The 18538-nt window shown below is 26.9% G+C and overlaps 1 protein-coding gene across 1 annotated transcript in view; it reads right to left on the reverse strand.

Moving 5' to 3' along the window:
• Positions 1-18538, reverse strand: part of LOC126733942 (sodium-dependent noradrenaline transporter-like) — a 92725-nt gene that overhangs the window by 324 nt on the left and 73863 nt on the right. Inside the window, exons 6-16 of the mRNA XM_050437431.1 lie at positions 17248-17379; positions 17108-17170; positions 12378-12564; positions 12187-12320; positions 11989-12128; positions 6337-6440; positions 6045-6282; positions 5851-5991; positions 5694-5793; positions 5528-5628; positions 17-184 (exon numbers count right to left, since the gene is read on the reverse strand). Coding sequence (XP_050293388.1) covers positions 17-184; positions 5528-5628; positions 5694-5793; positions 5851-5991; positions 6045-6282; positions 6337-6440; positions 11989-12128; positions 12187-12320; positions 12378-12564; positions 17108-17170; positions 17248-17379 — 1508 coding nt within the window. The remainder of the gene's footprint in view (positions 1-16; positions 185-5527; positions 5629-5693; positions 5794-5850; positions 5992-6044; positions 6283-6336; positions 6441-11988; positions 12129-12186; positions 12321-12377; positions 12565-17107; positions 17171-17247; positions 17380-18538) is intronic.

Raw genomic sequence — 18538 nt, forward strand, 5'->3', positions numbered from 1 at the left:
ATTTATTTAGTGGTACCTCTTTGAATGATCCAGGGGTTTTACATAATTGGACAATAGCAGCTATAGGAATCATTAAAATTGATGATAAAGCCAACCCCCAACCGACCCATTCTGCCCAATTTGGGTAATAGTAGTCGTTGTAGACCAGTGGGGGATGGTATAATAGTCCAAACATGACTACACACTAAAAAATTAATTTTTTTAAAATAATAATCGTTAAATAATGATAAAATAAATCCGCTAATAGTTTCACTTTAAATTGGTAATTTGTGAATTGAAAATCATAAATTTATAATAGATTTTATGTATATTACCATACCGTTATTTGTGCTATAATTACCGTTAATAAATAATTAAATTCAAAATATTTTATAAGTAATAGAACCTCATTAAAATTGCGATTTAATTTAAGCGAGAATTAATGCATAACTTAAATGAATATGACTCGCTTTTACTTAAAATGTACTAAAATCTGGAAAGAAAATTATTGATAAGTTTTTTGAATGGAAATAAATGTTTATAAATTAGAGTGCTGGAAATCCTGGAAATTTTTAATAAGTATATATTTTGTTTTTATATTTATTTTAAATTTATTTCTTTTTTTCTAATATATTTTAGGGTTTTTAAAAAAAAAAAATTCTTAAAATTTGCAACCGAAAAATTCAAAATTTTTTATTTCATATTTCAGAAAATTTTCAATTTTCAATAAATGCATAACTTTAATTGATATGACTCTCTTTTAATTAAAATCTGCTTAAAAGAAAATTTGTAAAACATGTTGAGAATTTTTTTAAATACAATTTGGACACAAATGTTTAAAAATGACCCTGGAAATCCTGGAAATTCAAAAAAAAAATATTTTTTTAAACGAATTTTTTTAATTTTTTTATTTTTTATTAATTTTTTAATTTTTTCCAATATAATTTAAATTAAAAAAATTATACAAACCTTTACAACTAGAAATATAAACATTTTAATTTTTTAGGTATTAAACAATTAATGCATAACTTAAATTGATACGACTCTCTTTTATTTAAGACTTTTAAATATATTAAAAGCGTATAATTTTTTTTTTGTAAATTTTTTTTTGTTTTTTTAATAAATGTAAATGTTGTTTTATTGATTTAAATAAAAAAAAGTCTTTAAAAACTTTTTTGTAACTACTATAGTTAGGGAGCTATTGCAAGTTAAAGTTTTCCTCACGTCAACGCACTTGAGCCCTTAACATAATAACTAATAACTTTGAAACCAATAAAGATAGGGAGTTTTTTTAAAAACTCCCTCATAAAGCGTATAAGTCGCTTTAAAAAACTGTTATAAAACTTCTTTGTAGCTACTATAGTTAGGAAGCTATTGAGAGTATAAGTTTGACTTACATGAATTGAGTCCTTAATGATCACACTCGCTATTTAATCTAATAACTTTAAAATCAATAGAGATAGAGGGTTATTTTAAAAAGTTTCTGATAAAGCACATAATTTCCTTGAAGAAACTCTTATAAAACTTTTTTGTAACAACTGTAATTAGAGAGCTATTGCAAATTAAAGTTTGCTTCACGTCAATTGAATTATTAAGGACCCTACTTGCAATTTCATTTAATAACTTTTAAATTAATAGAGATAGAGAGATATTTTAAAAAGTTTCTTATAAAACATATAATTCCATTTAAAAAACTGTTATAAAACTTTTTTGTAACTACTGTAATTAGGGAGCTATTGCAAGTTAAAATTTGCGATGCGTAAATTCAACTATTAAGGGTCACACTCGCTATTTCACCAAATAACTTTGAGATTAATAGAGATAGAGAGTTATTTTAAAAAGTTTCTTATACAATACATAATTCCATTAAAAAAACTTCAATAAACCTCTTTTGTAACTACTGCTACTAGAGAGCTATTGGAAGTGAAAATTTGCGATGCGTCAATTAAACTCTTAAGGTCATACTCGTTTATTGACCTTATAACTTTGGAATCATAAAAGATAGAGTGTTATTTGAAAAAACTCCTAATTCTCATAAAAAAATTCTTAGAAAACTTATTTCTAACTGCTATAATTAGAGAACTATTGAGAGTTAAAATTTGACTTACATGAATTGAGTTCTTAAGGGTCACACTCGCTATTTAATTTAATTACTTTAAAATCAATACAGATAGAGGGTTATTTTAAAAAGTTTCTTATAAAACACAAAATTCCATTTAAAAAATTTTAATAAAACTTTTTTGTAACTACTGTTATTAGAGAGCTATTGGAAGTAAAAATTTGCGGTGCGTCAATTAAACTCTTAAGGGTGATACTCGTTAATTAACCTAATAACTTTGGAATTATTAAAGATAGAGCGTTATTCGGAAAAACTTCTAATAAAGTACCTAATTCCCTTTAAAAAACTCTTAATAAACTCATTTATAACTTCTATAATTAGAGAACTATTGAGAGTTAAAATTTGACTTACATGAATTGAGTCCTTAAGGGTCACACTCGCTTTTTAACTTAATTACTTTAAAACCAATAGAGATAGAGGGTTATTTTAGAAAGTTTCTTATAAAACGCAAAATTCCATTTAAAAAACTCCAATAAACCTTTTTTGTAACTACTGTAATTAGGGAGTTATTGCAAGTTAATATTAGCGATGCGTCAATTAAATTTTTAAGGGTCACACTCGCTATTTCACCAAATAACTTTAAGATTAATAGAGATAGAGAGTTATTTTAAAAAGTTTCTTATACAACACATAATTCCATTTAAAAAACTCTAATAAAACTTTTTTGTAACTGCTGTAATTAGGGAGTTATTGCAAGTTAATATTTGCGATGCGTCAATTAAACTCTTAAGGTTCACACTCGTTATTTCACCAAATAACTTTGAGATTAATAGAGATAGAGAGTTATTTTAAAAAGTTTCTTATACAAGACATAATTCCATTTAAAAAACTCTAATAAAAATTTTTTGTAACTACTGTAATTAGAGAGCTATTGCAAGTTAACATTGGCGATGCGTCAATTAAACTCTTAAGGGTCACACTCGCTATTTCACTAAATAACTTTGAGATTAATAGAGATAGAGAGTTATTTTAAAAAGTTTCTTATACAAGACATAATTCCATTTAAAAAACTTTAATAAAACTTTTTTGTAACTACTGCAATTAGAGAGCTATTGCAAGTTAACATTTGCGACGCGTCAATTAAACTCTTAAGAGTCACACTCGTTAATTGACCTCATAACTTTGGAATCATTAAAGATAGAGCATTATTCGGAAAAACTCCTAATAAGGTATCTAATTCCCTTTTAAAAATTCTTATAAAATTTATTTCTAACTTCTATAATAAGAGAACTATTGAGAGTTAAAGTTTGACTAACATGAATTGACTCCTTAAGGGTCACATTCGCTATTTAACTTAATTACTTTAAAATCAATAGAGATAGAGGGTTATTTTAAAAAGTTCTTTATAAAGCATATAATTCCATTTAAAAAACTCTTATAAAACTTTTTTGTAACTGCTGTAATTAGGGAGTTATTGCAAGTTAATATTTGCGATGCGTCAATTAAACTCTTAATGGTCACACTCGCTATTTCACCAAATAACTTTAAGATTAATAGAGATAGAGAGCTATTTTAAAAAATTTCTTATACAACACAAAATTCCATTTAAAAAACTTTAATAAAACTTTTTTGTAACTACTGCTATTAGAGAGCTATTGAAAGTGAAAATTTGCGGTGCGTCAAATTAAACTCTTAAGGGTCATACTGGTTAATTAACCTAATAACTTTGGAATCATTAAAGATAGAGCGTTATTCGGAAAAACTCCTAATAAAGTATCTAATTCCCATTAAAAAATTCTTATAGAACTTATTTCTAACTTCTATACTTAGAGAACTATTGAGAGTTAAAGTTTGACTTACATAAATTGTGTCCTTAAAGGTCATATTCGCTATTTCACCTAATAACTTTGAAATCAATAGAGATAGAGGATTGTTTTAAAAAGCTCCTTATAAAGCATATAATTTCAATTAAAAAACTGTCATTAAACTTTTTTTTAACTACTGTAATTAGGGAGCTATTGCATGTTAAATTTTGCGATGCGTCAATTAAACTCTTAAGAGTCACACTCGTTAATTGACCAAATAATTTTAGAACTATTAAAGATTAAGCATTATTCGTAAAAGCTTCTTATAAAACACCTAATTTTTTTTAAAAAACTCTTATAAAACTTATTTTTAACTTTTATACTTAGAGAGCTATTGAAAGTTATAGTTTGACATGCATGAATTGAGTCCTTAAGGGTCACACTCGTTATTTTACCAAATAACTTTGAAATCAATAGAGATAGAGGATTGTTTTAAAAAGTTTATTATTAAGCACATAATTCCATTTAAAAAACTCTAATAAAACTTTTTTGTAACTACTGTAATTAGGGAGTTACTGCAAGTTAATATTAGCGATGCGTCAATTAAATTTTTAAGGGTCACACTCGCTATTTCACCAAATAACTTTAAGATTAATAGAGATAGAGAGTTATTTTAAAAAGTTTCTTATACAAGACATAATTCCATTTAAAAAACTCCAATAAAACTTTTTTGTAACTACTGTAATTAGGGAGTTATTGCAAGTTAATATTAGCGATGCGTCAATTAAATTTTTAAGGGTCACACTCGCTATTTCACCAAATAACTTTAAGATTAATAGAGATAGAGAGTTATTTTAAAAAGTTTCTTATACAAGACATAATTCCATTTAAAAAACTCCAATAAAACTTTTTTGTAACTGCTGTAATTAGGGAGTTATTGCAAGTTAATATTAGCGATGCGTTAATTAAATTTTTAAGGGTCACACTCGCTATTTCACCAAATAACTTTAAGATTAATAGAGATAGAGAGTTATTTTAAAAAGTTTCTTATACAACACATAATTCCATTTAAAAAACTTTAATAAAACTTTTTTGTAACTACTGTAATTAGAGAGCTATTGCAAGTTAACATTTGCGATGCGTCAATTAAACTCTTAAGAGTCACACTCGTTAATTGACCCCTTAACTTTGGAATCATTAAAGATAGAGCGTTATTCGGAAAAACTCCTAATAAAGTATGTAATTCCTATTAAAAAATTTTTATAAACCTTATTTCTAACTTTTATAATTAGAGAACTATTGAGAGTTAAAGTTTGACTTACATGAATTGAGTCCTTAAGGGTCACACTCGCTATTTAACTTAATTACTTTAAAATCAATAGAGATAGAGCGTTATTTTAAAAAGTTTCTTATAAAGCACAAAATTCCATTTAAGAAACTCTAATAAAACTTTTTTGTAACTACCATAATTAGGGAGCTATTGCAAGCTAAACTGTGTCATACGTCAAATGAGTTCTTAAGGGTCACACTCGCTATTTAACCTTATAACTTTGGAACCATTAGAGATAGAGCGTTACTCTTAAAAGCTTTTTATAAAGCACGTAATTCCCTTTAAAAAACTCTTATAAAACTTGTTTATAACTACCATAGTTAGGGAGCTATCGAATTAATTTAAAAAAATTACCACAATAAAACTGGGACTGATAAACTTCCAGCACACCCTCCAATATAATCCAGGTTTTATTCCGAGCATGGCTTCCACGTCCTGGCTCAACCTATCCAAACCTATTGAAATAAATAAATAAACAAACAAATAAATAAATAAACAAATTTTATTTAAAATAATTTACCATAAAACCAGGACACCGCGACAGTTTCAAAGAGCGCTGAGCACAGCAACGATATCCCCGCTGCATAAGTGTCGAAGAGATGAAACATATAAATCCCACCCTACAAAAAAATATATTAATTAACTATTTAAAATGAATGAATTAATTAAAGTCTCACTGGTGTAACGTTAATTAGGGCCACGGAGAACGACATCAGTATAACCACGAGGGTGAAAACCTCCCTGGCATACTTTTTCTCCCTAAACAAAACCGAAAATTCGTCCATAAGGCCGGTGATGACGCACTCCAAACCCCCCATCTAAAATAATGGAAATTTCAAATATTTTAAATTAAAATAAATAAACTTCTTACAGCTGAATCCACTCCGACCATGATTAACATGAAAAAGAACAGTACGGACCATAAGTTGGATCCGGAAAGGGTAGCGACCGCCTCTGGATAAACCTGAAACACCAGGCCAGGACCTTCTGTGGCCACATATTTAATATCCACCCCCTGTTTGTAGGACATGTAACCCAGGTAAGTGAATATGACGAAACCCGAGAAGAAGCTGGTGAAACAGTTCACTATAGTGGTGATGATACAGTCTCTGGAAGAGTGCATGGATTTAATGAATAATATTTGGCATATTTCGAAAACTTACCTGTAACAGTTGTTATGGAAAGTGTTGTAACTTGCGTAAGATAAATGAACTCCGAATCCAGCTCCAACGGAGTAGAAGATCTGAACTGCTGCATCGACCCAAACCTAGAAAGAAACTAGAGGTCAATTGTTTTTATATATTAGGATCAGAGAAGCTACTAAGGACATCCGTATGAAAATTAATTGATTAGTTTTTAGACTAAAAATGGGAGATCTCGGCTAATATGAGAGCTTAAGGATGGTTTCGTTAGATTCAGAAGGATGAAACTAAGACAAAACCATTGGAATTTTTTTGATGGTGCCCATAGAAGCCGAGATATCGAACTTCAAAGTTTGAGATTTTTTATTTTTTGAGTATCACAGGATTTTTTTTTTAAATCACAAAATGTATAAAAAAAGTTTAATTTGAAGCGAAAAAAATTTAAATAGAAGAAAATTGCACTAAAAACTATTTTTAATAAAATTCCTGGCAATAAATGAGTTTACGAAAAATAAAATTTTAAAAATTCCTGAAATTTAATGAGAAGTTCCTTTCACTATCTAAAAACCATTCTGGAAAAATTGATGACTAAAAATTAAATCAAATGCCTGGACAATAGATACATGTTAGAAAATTGTTTCCAAATTATGAAAAATTACCTTTAAAAAATCACTTATTTTCAGAAAAATCTTGAAAAAGCCTGGATAAAAATAAAAAATTAGTTCGAATTTATTAAAAAAGATTTTTAAAATAATTTTTTTAAAAATTCAGTTTTTAGAGGAATAAAAATTAAAGTCAAAAGTCTTGAAGATATATTATTAATATTATATAAAAATACGGTTGTTTAAATGTTTAAAAGCTTATTGAAAAGTGCGTTAAAAGCATAAAATTTGCTCTTTAAATTTTGGAATATTAAATATCACCTTTTTCGCGAATTTTTTTAAATATCATGAAATGGTTGGAATATTATTTAAAAAAAAATTGAATACCTTCAATGTATAAAACGTAAATTTTATTTAAAGTTGCAGAAAATTAATTAAAAAAACTCAATAGTGCCCATAGAAGCCGAGATATCGAACTCCAAAGTTTGAGATTTTTTATTTTTCGGGTATTGAAAAAAATTGATGTTTTTCGAAATCGAACTTACTATATCTGCAGCTTATTCTCATCAACTACATCAAGAATATACCAGGTTTTAATGGGATTCGAGCACAACTAAATGAAAGAGAGCACTTTAAAAATTGGAAAAAAAGTAATTTTTCGACCTCGTTTTTGAACCCAAAAATGGGCACTTAAATGCAAGATCTCGGAAATCGTTGGAATTTTTTCGATAGTGCCCGTAGAAGCCGAGATCTCGACCTCTAAAATTTGGGATTTTTCAGTTTTCGGGTATACCCCCCCGTATCGAATTTTTTCACCAAAAAAATGATTTTTTTTCGAATTTGATCTAACTATACCAGCGGCTTATTCCCATCACCTATACATAATTTCAAATTCTTGAAAAGTTTAAATAGTCAATTAAATTGATTATACACCTATTTCAAAAATTTTAAAAAAACTACAAAATTTGGAAAAAAAAATGTTTTTGATTTGCTGCGGGACTTATTTTTGGAAATTTCAAAAATTGTTTTTGGTTTTTAGAAAAATTAATGGCGTGCTACATTTTGTTTGAAAAATTGTCAGTTCAACTCGTAGTACGGACGTCAATGATGAATTTTTTTTTTAATCTTTGGAGTCAATAAATTCTTCTTAATTATGAAAAAGTATGTACAAAATTTCATAATATAATATAAGAGCGAACTCAGTTTTTTCTTAATTTAACACCCTGTAATGTAAAAACTAAGAGTTTTCTCCTTAAAATAGCCCAAGGATACACATCCTGTATTATTGGCACTAAATTAATTAACACTCTATATTGAGGGATTTTTTACAGATAATATGCCTGAAAGAGCTGTTGAAATATTTTTTATTTATTCCAGGCTTTTTCATCTAATTTTGGGCATAAAAATGAATTTTTAAATAGGATTTAATTGCCTAGATTTTTGAAACATTTCAAAGTAAATTATGTATTTATTTTTTATTTACTCAATATTATTTTTTTTAAGCTAACTTTTATATTCTCTTAAAGATATAGAAGAACTAAAAATAATTTTTCTTTGACAAAATTGATTTTTTTTAACGAAAAAACCAGAAATGAGCATACCTCAAAAACAAGTTAAAATACAATTTCAAAACTTTGTATACATACTTTTTAATTAAATTGATTAAACACCTATTTCAGCGTTTTTTAAAAAAACTATAAAATTCTAAAAAATTTTTTTTTTATAAAGTTGATTTTTTAATGAAAAATCCATAAAAATTGTCATAAATCAGAAATCACAAAAAATATAATTTTAAAAAAAATTTAAGACTCATTTTAACTTTTAATTAATTTTTTTTTAAAAATCAACCAAATTGTCATAACTCAAAATGTAATTTTGGAAATTTGTTATTATATTCCCCGGTTAAATCGACTGGATACATATTTCATCGTTTTGTAAAGAAACTATAACATTTTGAAAAAAATATTTTTTTTTGATAAATTTGATTTTTTTTAACGAAAAAACCAAAAAATTACTATAACTCAAAAACAAGTTAAAATATAATTTCAAAATTTTGTTCACATACACAACACCTATTTCTGCGTTTTTTAAAAAAAATATAAAATTTTGAAAAAAAAAATTTAATAAAGTATACATATTCTTTCATTCAATTGATTATACACTTATTTTAGCTATTTTATTTTTATCAAAAAAAAATATAAATTTAAAAAAAAATTAAGAAACTTATCTTTATTTGAAAAATCACCGAAATTGTTATAATAATAATAATAATAATAATAATAATAATAATAATAAAGAAATTTATTTAGCATATTAGCTACATACATTAGAAAAATTACAATTATAATATAAAGCAGTACTAAAGTCTACAAAGAAAATAAACTACAATAATAATAATAAACCAATAAAAGTTTATTACATACAGGTCTACATTAGGTATAATAGAGTGGTGATCAGCGTAATAAAAAAAAACGTACAGAACAATTATTGGTATTAATAAAACCTAACCTAGGACAACACAAATATATAATAAAACTCATAAAAAGAATATAATGTACAAAACAAAAAAAAATAGAAATACTCTTAGCTATCCCTATTTAAAAGATGTTCTGTCAATAGCATCCTAAACTGGTTTACATTATCACAGGTCTTAATTATCACAGGCAATTTATTAAATTCTATTGAGCCTCTAAATAAAATCGAATTAAGTGTTACATCTATCCACTATGGCGAAATTTTGACGATGTCTAGTATTGTATGTGTGTACATCCTCAAACGATTTTAACTTATCACAGATATAGCTGGGTAACAGATGATGTTTCAATTTAAATATAAACAAATAGACATTAAACTTTATACGTTCAGTCACAGACATCATATTTAGGACAGTTAACATACATTTAATTGGTGTATATCGATCACATTTTAAAATCAGTCTCATAACTCTATTCTGTATTACTTCCAACTGGTGTATTTTATATTGTGGCAGATTAAACAACAACATGAAGCAATACTGCAAATGCGAAAGTGCAATGTTATTAAACAAAAGCAACTTTGTGCTCATGGAGAGGTTTCTTCCCACTCTGCTGATAAATCCAACTTTTTTGGAGAATTTTCGCATGATGTAGTCTGCATGTGCACAAAAGTTTAAATTGGCATCTAGAATCGTACCTAAATACTTAATTTCACTCTCATAAAGAATGCCATTTACAGTAGTGTTCACACTATCCATGTCTATTTGATTAAGTCGTGATTTAGCTGTATTTAAACACAATTTGTTAGTGCAAAGCCAGACAAATAAACTATTCAATTTATTTTTGAGGTCGATTTGCATTTGCTGTAAGTTTTTGCCTATAATATACCCCATTGTATCATCTGCAAATAATACCACCCTACACTTTTCAAAAACTTTTACCATATCGTTAATGTACAGTAGAAATAACAATGGTCCTAATACAGTTCCTTGAGGTACACCATATTTAACAGAAACACACTGAGATATACTATTTTTCAACATTACACGTTGGACTGCATTGGACACATACGACTTAAACCAACTCAAAGCATTATCCCTAATTCCTAATTGCTGTAGTATGGTAATTAAAGTTTGTCTATCTATCGTTTCGAAGGCTCTCTTAAAATCTAAAAATACCGCTAAAACAAGATTATCACAGTCGATAGCTTTGAGAAAATCATCACAAATATTAACGACAATGAATTCACAAGAATGATGCTGACGAAACTAAAAAAATAACTTACAAATGTAATTTTGAAAATTTTGAAACATTTTGAAAAAAAAAAGTTTTTGATAAATTTGATTTTTTTTTAACGAAAAAACCAAAAAATAACTACAACTCAAAAACAAGTTAAAATACAATTTCAAAAATTTTTACACATATTTTTTAATTTAATTGATTAGACACCTATATCAGCGTTTTTTGAAAAAAACTATAAAATTCTGAAAAAAAATTTTTTTTTTAATAAACTTGATTTTTTTATGAAAAATCCATAAAAATTCAAAAATCACAAAAAATATACTTTTTAAAATTTGTATATATATTCTTTCATTAAATTGATTAGACTTAGATTTTTTTTAATAAAGTTGATTTTTTAATGAAAAATTGTCATAACGCAAAAAAAACTCAAAGTGTAATTTTGAAAATTTGTTTTTATATTCCCCGGTTAAATTGATTCAATAAATATTTCATCGTTTTTTTAAGAAACTATAACATTTTGAAAAAAAAATTATCCTTCTCTAAAGATTTTTATTCATTGTACAAATCGATGTGGGACACGAATCCTAAAATAAAGAAGTAACTGTTTCTCCAAATTTTGGTTAAGTCAAAAATTGTGTTCCAGCCTTATAAAACTATAATTTCGTTTTACTAGCTTATCAGTCATGACCTAAAGGATTAATTATTTTTATTGAAAGATCCAGAAAATCGCCATGCCTCAAAAACCACTAAAAATATAATTTTGGAAATTTATATACATATACCTCAATAAAATTGCTTGGACGCCTATTTTAGCATTTTTAGAAAACTTTTCAAAATCTTCGAAAATTGCGACAATAAAATATGTTGTATTCTATCTTTACAAACAGTTTACTGGAATTAAAACCATCCAAGTAAAAAATAAATTAGACTTTTATCAACCTATTGAACAGGCAGTATTTGTTCTGGATTTGTAACGAATTATCATTCTAAAAGCATCCGAACAACAGAGCTCCAATACAATATAGCTACATGAATAATTGTGAAATGCGCTTCAGGAATGTAGACTACCGATATACCAAGCGCCAACATCTACAATCTCTATAAAAATGCAAAATTTATGATTTGTGACGAATTTTGGTGAAAATAAGGGAAAAATAAAGAAGGAAACAGGCAAAAGACCAATAGTAAGAAAAAATTACTTTTTTATTAAAAATGTAACTAAACAATAGTTAAATCCCAATAAAGAGGCTTAAAATCACTCTCACATATTTTTATTTAAATAAAGTATTTAATTTGTTTTTAATTCAACTCTTATATACGCTATTTTTTTAAATAATTAAGGAAATTCCACTAACCTGAGTCTCCTTCAACTTGGACAGTTGCGGTTTCAAATAGTAAGAGATGCCTCCCAAAGCCCCCGGAAGCATCAGTCCTCTTACCAGCAATATGGTAAGCACTACGTAAGGCATCGTGGCCGTAACCCATACAACTTTCCCTATAACAGAAAAAAAAGACTTTGTTGTTACTGAAAAAGGTAAGACCCACTCGCTTACCAGAAGACTTGACCCCTTTGAAAAGCGACACGTATAGTAAGCAATAAATCATGACCAGGCAAACGACCAGTTGCCATTTCGGATAACCCATTTCGTGGAGACCGTCGCTCCATTGCATTTCCAGAACCGCTCGACTGAATTTGGAAAATTATCGTTTGGGAAAATTGTTCCGGGAACATTTGGGTACTTACTGAAAGAATTCGAAGGCGGCCGTATGTTTGGTGTGTCTTGTAACGTTCTCGTTATGCGGCAGTAAACCTTCAGTGGTGACGTTAAGGTTCTTCATTTCCCAGCACTTCTCGGTGTTCCAGGAGTTGTTGCAGTGGACCCACGGCAGTTCTTCGGATATGCTGCTGCCCAAGTAGTAGAGGGCCCATGCTAAAAGGGTTTTTGTTACATATTGGGTTTTCTGATAAATAACTTCTTTGGGCATGGCATTTTTTCAAACCAACGATATTAGGCCAATAAGGCTGCTATCAAGTTTGGAACTTGCATATGGCAGTTGCATACTTGCAGTATGGCTATACTTTAAATAAATCCACTCAAATAATTTACTGTTTTTCAATTTTCAAAACATATATAAAGGAATTATTTGGTGCTTAGATTTATCAAAGGTTGCTGACTGCATCTATAGGGAGTTACTTATGAGAAGTCTTGAATTGTAAAATGCTTAGATGCTGATTTCTTCTTATGTCACTAACATGTAAAAATAGAGAGGAATGGATGCACGTGTATGTCCAAGCTATCATATAATAAGTTAGATATAGCACAAAGTTTTGTCGATGGTCTTTTTTCCATAGCAGATTGTCAAACAGAAAATATATTCTAAAATAAATGAGAATTTCAATTCTTTGAAAAATCAATGGGGTTCTATTTTTTTTCTTTAAAAATTGTCAGTTCAACCCGTAGTACGGACGTCAATGGTCAAAATGTTTTGAGTCAAAAAAATGCTGCTCTAACTTAAAAACTAAGGGATTTTCTCCCTAAAATAGCCCATCGATTCACACCCTGTATTATAGGCACTAAATGAATTAGCACCCTATATTAAGGGATTTTTTATAATTTAAATTAAACTTCAATTGACTGAAAGAAATAAAATTTCAGTCATTTGAAATATCTCTTATTTATTCCAGGCTTTTTTATTTAATTTTATGCATAAAAGTGCATTTTTAAATAGTATTTAATTGCCTGGATATTTAAAACATTTCATATTAAATATATTAATTTTTATATTTTTATTATGGGAAAAATGAAATATTTCAAAAAATTACGTCAAATGCATGGATGATAGAAAATTATCCCAAAAAGCTGAAAAGCCTAAAAAACCTAATAAATTACGTTTATTAATTTTAATTAAATGAAAAATTTCCTAAATTAAAAAAAGCGTCTTTCAATGTCTAAATAAGTCTTGGAAATAATTCTGGAAAAACTAAAAATTATTCCGAAATGCTTGAGAATGTGAATTTTTATTTTTTATTTTTATAAGACACAACAATATACTTAACGTAATTTAATACTTTAAATTAAATTAAAAAGTCTTTGCATGGCAAAAAAGGCTGAAATAATATTTTTTTTAATTAAAGTTGCCTGGAATATTAAAAAAAAATTTAATAATTTAAAAAAAAAATTAAATGACAAAATTGTCTTTAAAGACGTGAAATAAAGACAACTTCTTTTTCCTCAGAAAAAAATTTATTTGCCTTAAATAAAAAAAAACTTAAGTAGATAAAAAAAATATTTCTAATTTCGGAAAAATTAAAAATTAAATCATATACCTGGATCTTCAAAAATTACTTCAAAAGTTACTAAATAATATAAAAAAATTACCTTATTTGCAATGCATACAAAAACATTAAATGTCTGTAATAAAATAAAAATTACCTTTGAAAAATGATGAATAAAAAAATAACTAAAAAATCTGTATAACGCTAGCAAACATTATTTAATTCCCAAAGAAATTTACGTAAGAAGCCTTAAAGATTAGAAAAAAGATAATACAAAAGTGCCTAAAAAATAATTCAAGAGTGTGCGAAAGGTACAAGAATTACTCTCAAAATCTGGAAACAAATGGCGTTTTTTTCTATTACGTCATTACGTTTTAAGATTACGTCACCAGTGTAAAATATATTAAAAAAAAATCCAGTGAATAGAAAGTATCTTAAAAATTTTCAGGAATTTGAAATAATTCTTATTTATTCCAGATATTTTTTTTTTTATTTTAGGTATAAAAATAGATTTTTAAATAGGATTTAATTGTCTGGTTATTTGGAACATTTCAAAGTAAATGTACAATATTTTTATTTACTCAATTTTATTTTTTTTAACTATATTTTAAGTTAACTTTTATATTCTTTTATAGGTATCTAATATCTGGAAAATTAAGAAAACTGCCTAGAAGAAATAAAAATGTCAAGCAATAGAAATATTGGTTATTTTTTTTAGGCGTTATTCTTCTTTTTTATTTTTCAAATACGTTTCCTAAAAAAATGGAAGCAGTTAATAATTTTTTCCTAGGTATTAAATTTTACAAAAAATATTTGCTTTATCAGGCAGTTAAATAATTTTTTTATTTCTTACAGGAATTTGAGGTTATTTTTGGTTCATTTCAAACACTACACACTTTTTCAAGACATACAAACTGTGAAATTGTAATGAAACGTTTTATTCAAAATAAAGAATGAAATATTTGTTTGAGTTTTGTTGAGAAAATTATTTCCGGTTCTAGGAAACCTAAAAAATTTAAATAATTACGTCAATTAACGTAACGCCTGGACGATAGGAAGAAGTATTTATATATAGTTCCTGGAAAATATTGTCCTTAAAATCTTGGAACAGGAATAATTTTTTTTAAGAAAAAAAATTAAAATGCCTGGAATAAAATGAAAAATTTGTTTAAGTATCTATCTAGGAAAATTACTTTCAATTATTGAAAGACTTAAAATTACTAAAAGAGACGTTAAATACCTGGACGATAAAGAATTGCCTTAAAAAGCTGGAAAACGTAATAATTCCTGAAAAACTTAATTTACTAATATGAAATGAAAAATTGTCTTTAAAAACTTATGTTAATAGTCCTTTGAACTAAAAAAAAAATATTACAAAGAAGCCTTAAAATGTGCGTCAAATGCATAAAAATTATTTCAAATTAAAAATAAATAAAATCCTGAAACTAATTTTTAGCATAAACATATTATAAACGTTTTAGTATAAACATATTTACAATTTCAACAAAAAAAAATAATATAGCAGAAGGTAACACCGTCAAAGTCGAAAATTATTTTTAATTTCATTTCTAGAAATGAATGGTTTTATGAAATAAAATATAATAAAAATTATCGGAAAAAATTACGTTTTTTGAGGAACATTTAAATGCGTGCAATAAACTGATAAATTGTTAAAAAATTAAAAATAGAAAAACGTTGTCAAAAATCAAAAAAATTGTTTATAAAATATATTTTTTTTAATTCAATTGCCTGGAATAACTTAAAAAATTATTTTCAATTCCTGGAAGATCAAAAATTACGTCAAAATCCTGGAATCTAAAAACTATCATAGTAAAAAATGTAAAAAGTAAAAAAAAATTATTCCAACAAAAAAATTTAAAATAAGTCAAATACTAAAAATAGAAAAGCGTTAAAAAATCAAAAAAAATGTTAATAATTTCTTAAAAACATTTTTTTAAAGGCCTAAATTATTTTTTTTCAATTCCTTGAAATAACATAAAAACTTATTTTAAACGCCTGGAAAATCAAAAATTACGTCAAAAACTTGGAACATAAAAATTATTCCTGTAAAAGCTGTAAAAAAGTCAAAAAAAAAATATAGTTCCTAGGAAACAAAAAAAAATTAAATACGTCAAATGCTTGGAATAAAATAAAAAGTATCTTAAAAAACTAGGAACAAAAATTAATTTTTTTTTTTGAAAAATTTATAGTGCCTGGAATGACATGGAAAACGTTCTAATGCCTAAAAAATGAATTTTTGAAAGACCTAAAAATTACTTCAAAAAATCTGGAAAGTGCAAATATATTTTTTTTAATTCCTGAAAGAGTAAATGCTACGTCAAAAGTCTAAGAAAATGGTTGAAGAGTGTACCAAAGGCATAAAAAAGATCCAAAATCTTAAAACTCTAAAGAAATTTTATTAAATGCCAGTAACAAAATAAAAAAAATCGTAAAGAAATTTTTTCCAGATCTTGGAAAAATTAAACATACTAAAAATTACGTCAAATATATAATAATAAATATGGAAAAAAATCCAATACATAAAAGACATAAAATGCTTGTGGAGAAATAAAAATGATCTTTAAAACCTGAAACAATTCTTTTGGGCTTAAAATAAAAAAGTTCTTTAAATGCCCAAAAAAGATCTGAAAAATCCAAAATTACACCAAATACCTAGACCTTAAAAAATTATTTAAAAACTGTAAAATAATAAAAATTACAACATTTTCAATGGATGAAAGGACCAAATGCCTGCACTAAGATCAAAAAATGTTTAAATGCCTGGACTGAAAAATTAACAATTCGGGTTTTGCGAAAAAAAAACAGTTCGTAGAAGAATGCAAATTGTTACAAAACTTACTACAAAAAAATGCATGAAAACATATTAAAAAGTGCCTTAAAGGCATAAACATTACTCCTCATATTTAGGAACAAATACCTCTGATTTTTAAAGAATTTTTTGTTTAAATGACAGGAATTATTTTCTTGAAATAAATGGTTTTACGAAAGATTTCGAATTTATTTTCCTCCTTGTTATATATTATTAGAGTCTCTTAAAATTTAAATTTTTTTTTAATTACTTGCTTAAAAATAATAAAATCCCTTATCCTTTTCAGATAATACAGTAATAAAAAAACTAATTTTTAATAATTTCGGAAAAATTAAAAAACCAAGAAACATTTGACGGTTATACTTACCAAGGATTACGTTGTAGTAGAAGGAGACGTAGAATGCTACTAGAACTGCACAAAATCCTACACCTAAAAAATAATAATTTCGAGGTTATTTCGACCAATTTTTCTAAATACATTCATATCATCAAAAATAAGCCTCGTACCTTTAAATAAAGGGCAAATCCTCCATAAGCTAATAGGCCCTTGCCGGTTAAACTGCCCCAATATCAATTCCATATAAAACAGGGGCACGGCCCCGAATATCAGCATCAGGGTGTAAGGTATTAAAAATGCCCCTAAAACAGATAAAATTAATAATAAATAATTATTAATAAAAAAATAATAAAAAATGGAATCATATACAGGGTATCTGTTTTTATACTTTTTTCGTACCATATAAAAAAATTTAATTGATGATGGTTTCTTGAAAACGAAACGTTCAGTATGAAATCTTAAATCAAGTGGCTGTTTAAAAGAGCCAATAAAAGAGTGTTGTTCGTTTTTTTATATCATTTAAAATAAGGTCAGAAAAAATAAAATCTATTTTGGCAAATTTTCGTACTAATAAGTGTCATGAAAATTTTTGAATTTTTTTAACGGCATTTAAATACCCTTCAAAGTACGCAACTGTTTTCTAACTTATTTAACCTTAGCACCCTTATCTTGGACACCCCGTATAGTTTCTTAAGCCGCCCTCCCTCCCTCTCTCTCTCCCTCACCCTTATCGTTTAATTTATATTTAAATTCATCGGGGAAACTTTTAAAACGTAAACAAACTCGGGGCGGGAAAACTTTTAATTGAAGATCCTCCCGGAAAAAAAATATATAAACTATTGATTTGAGGCAGTTTGTTACTCCACTATTAGTGTCTCTTTAAATATTTTTCTCAATTATTACCTAAATCTTAATGAGATTACATTAGTTTTTAAAATAAAATTAATTGTGCGCCATTTTGGTCAAAAATTAAAAAAAAAAATTGGTTAAAAAGGTTAAAGTAAAAAAAATATTATAATAAATATATTACTCCTTAAATTTGAGGAAAAAAAAACTATGCGTTTTAAATAGCCAGTAACCTCACCATTTCCATTTGAATACTCACCTTCCAAACACCCTCTATATATGGATGTACAAAAAAGGGGTGGAATATTCTTAAAATAATTTATAGTAAAAATTGATTTTGACCGAGTAGTAGAATGTGTTAAGTGTGAATTTCCCGGACGTTAACTAATATAAAAGGATAAATGAGAGGGAGGGCGCTAGGAGGGCTAATAAAAGTCGCTCTAATGGAAGGCATTGGAGGTCCCGATAACAAAGGGCTCCTTAATAAAAGTATTAATTATGCCCGTTTGTCCGGAGGGGGATGAGCGTAGATAGTCGCGACTGCAGGGGACTAATTGGATTTTTTTTACCGTCAAATGGGGATGATAATGTGTCAGGGTCGGGAAGAGCATTTAA

The sequence above is a fragment of the Anthonomus grandis genome, chromosome 3 (assembly GCF_022605725.1).
Source record: "Anthonomus grandis grandis chromosome 3, icAntGran1.3, whole genome shotgun sequence".
Lineage (NCBI taxonomy): Eukaryota > Metazoa > Arthropoda > Insecta > Coleoptera > Curculionidae > Anthonomus > Anthonomus grandis.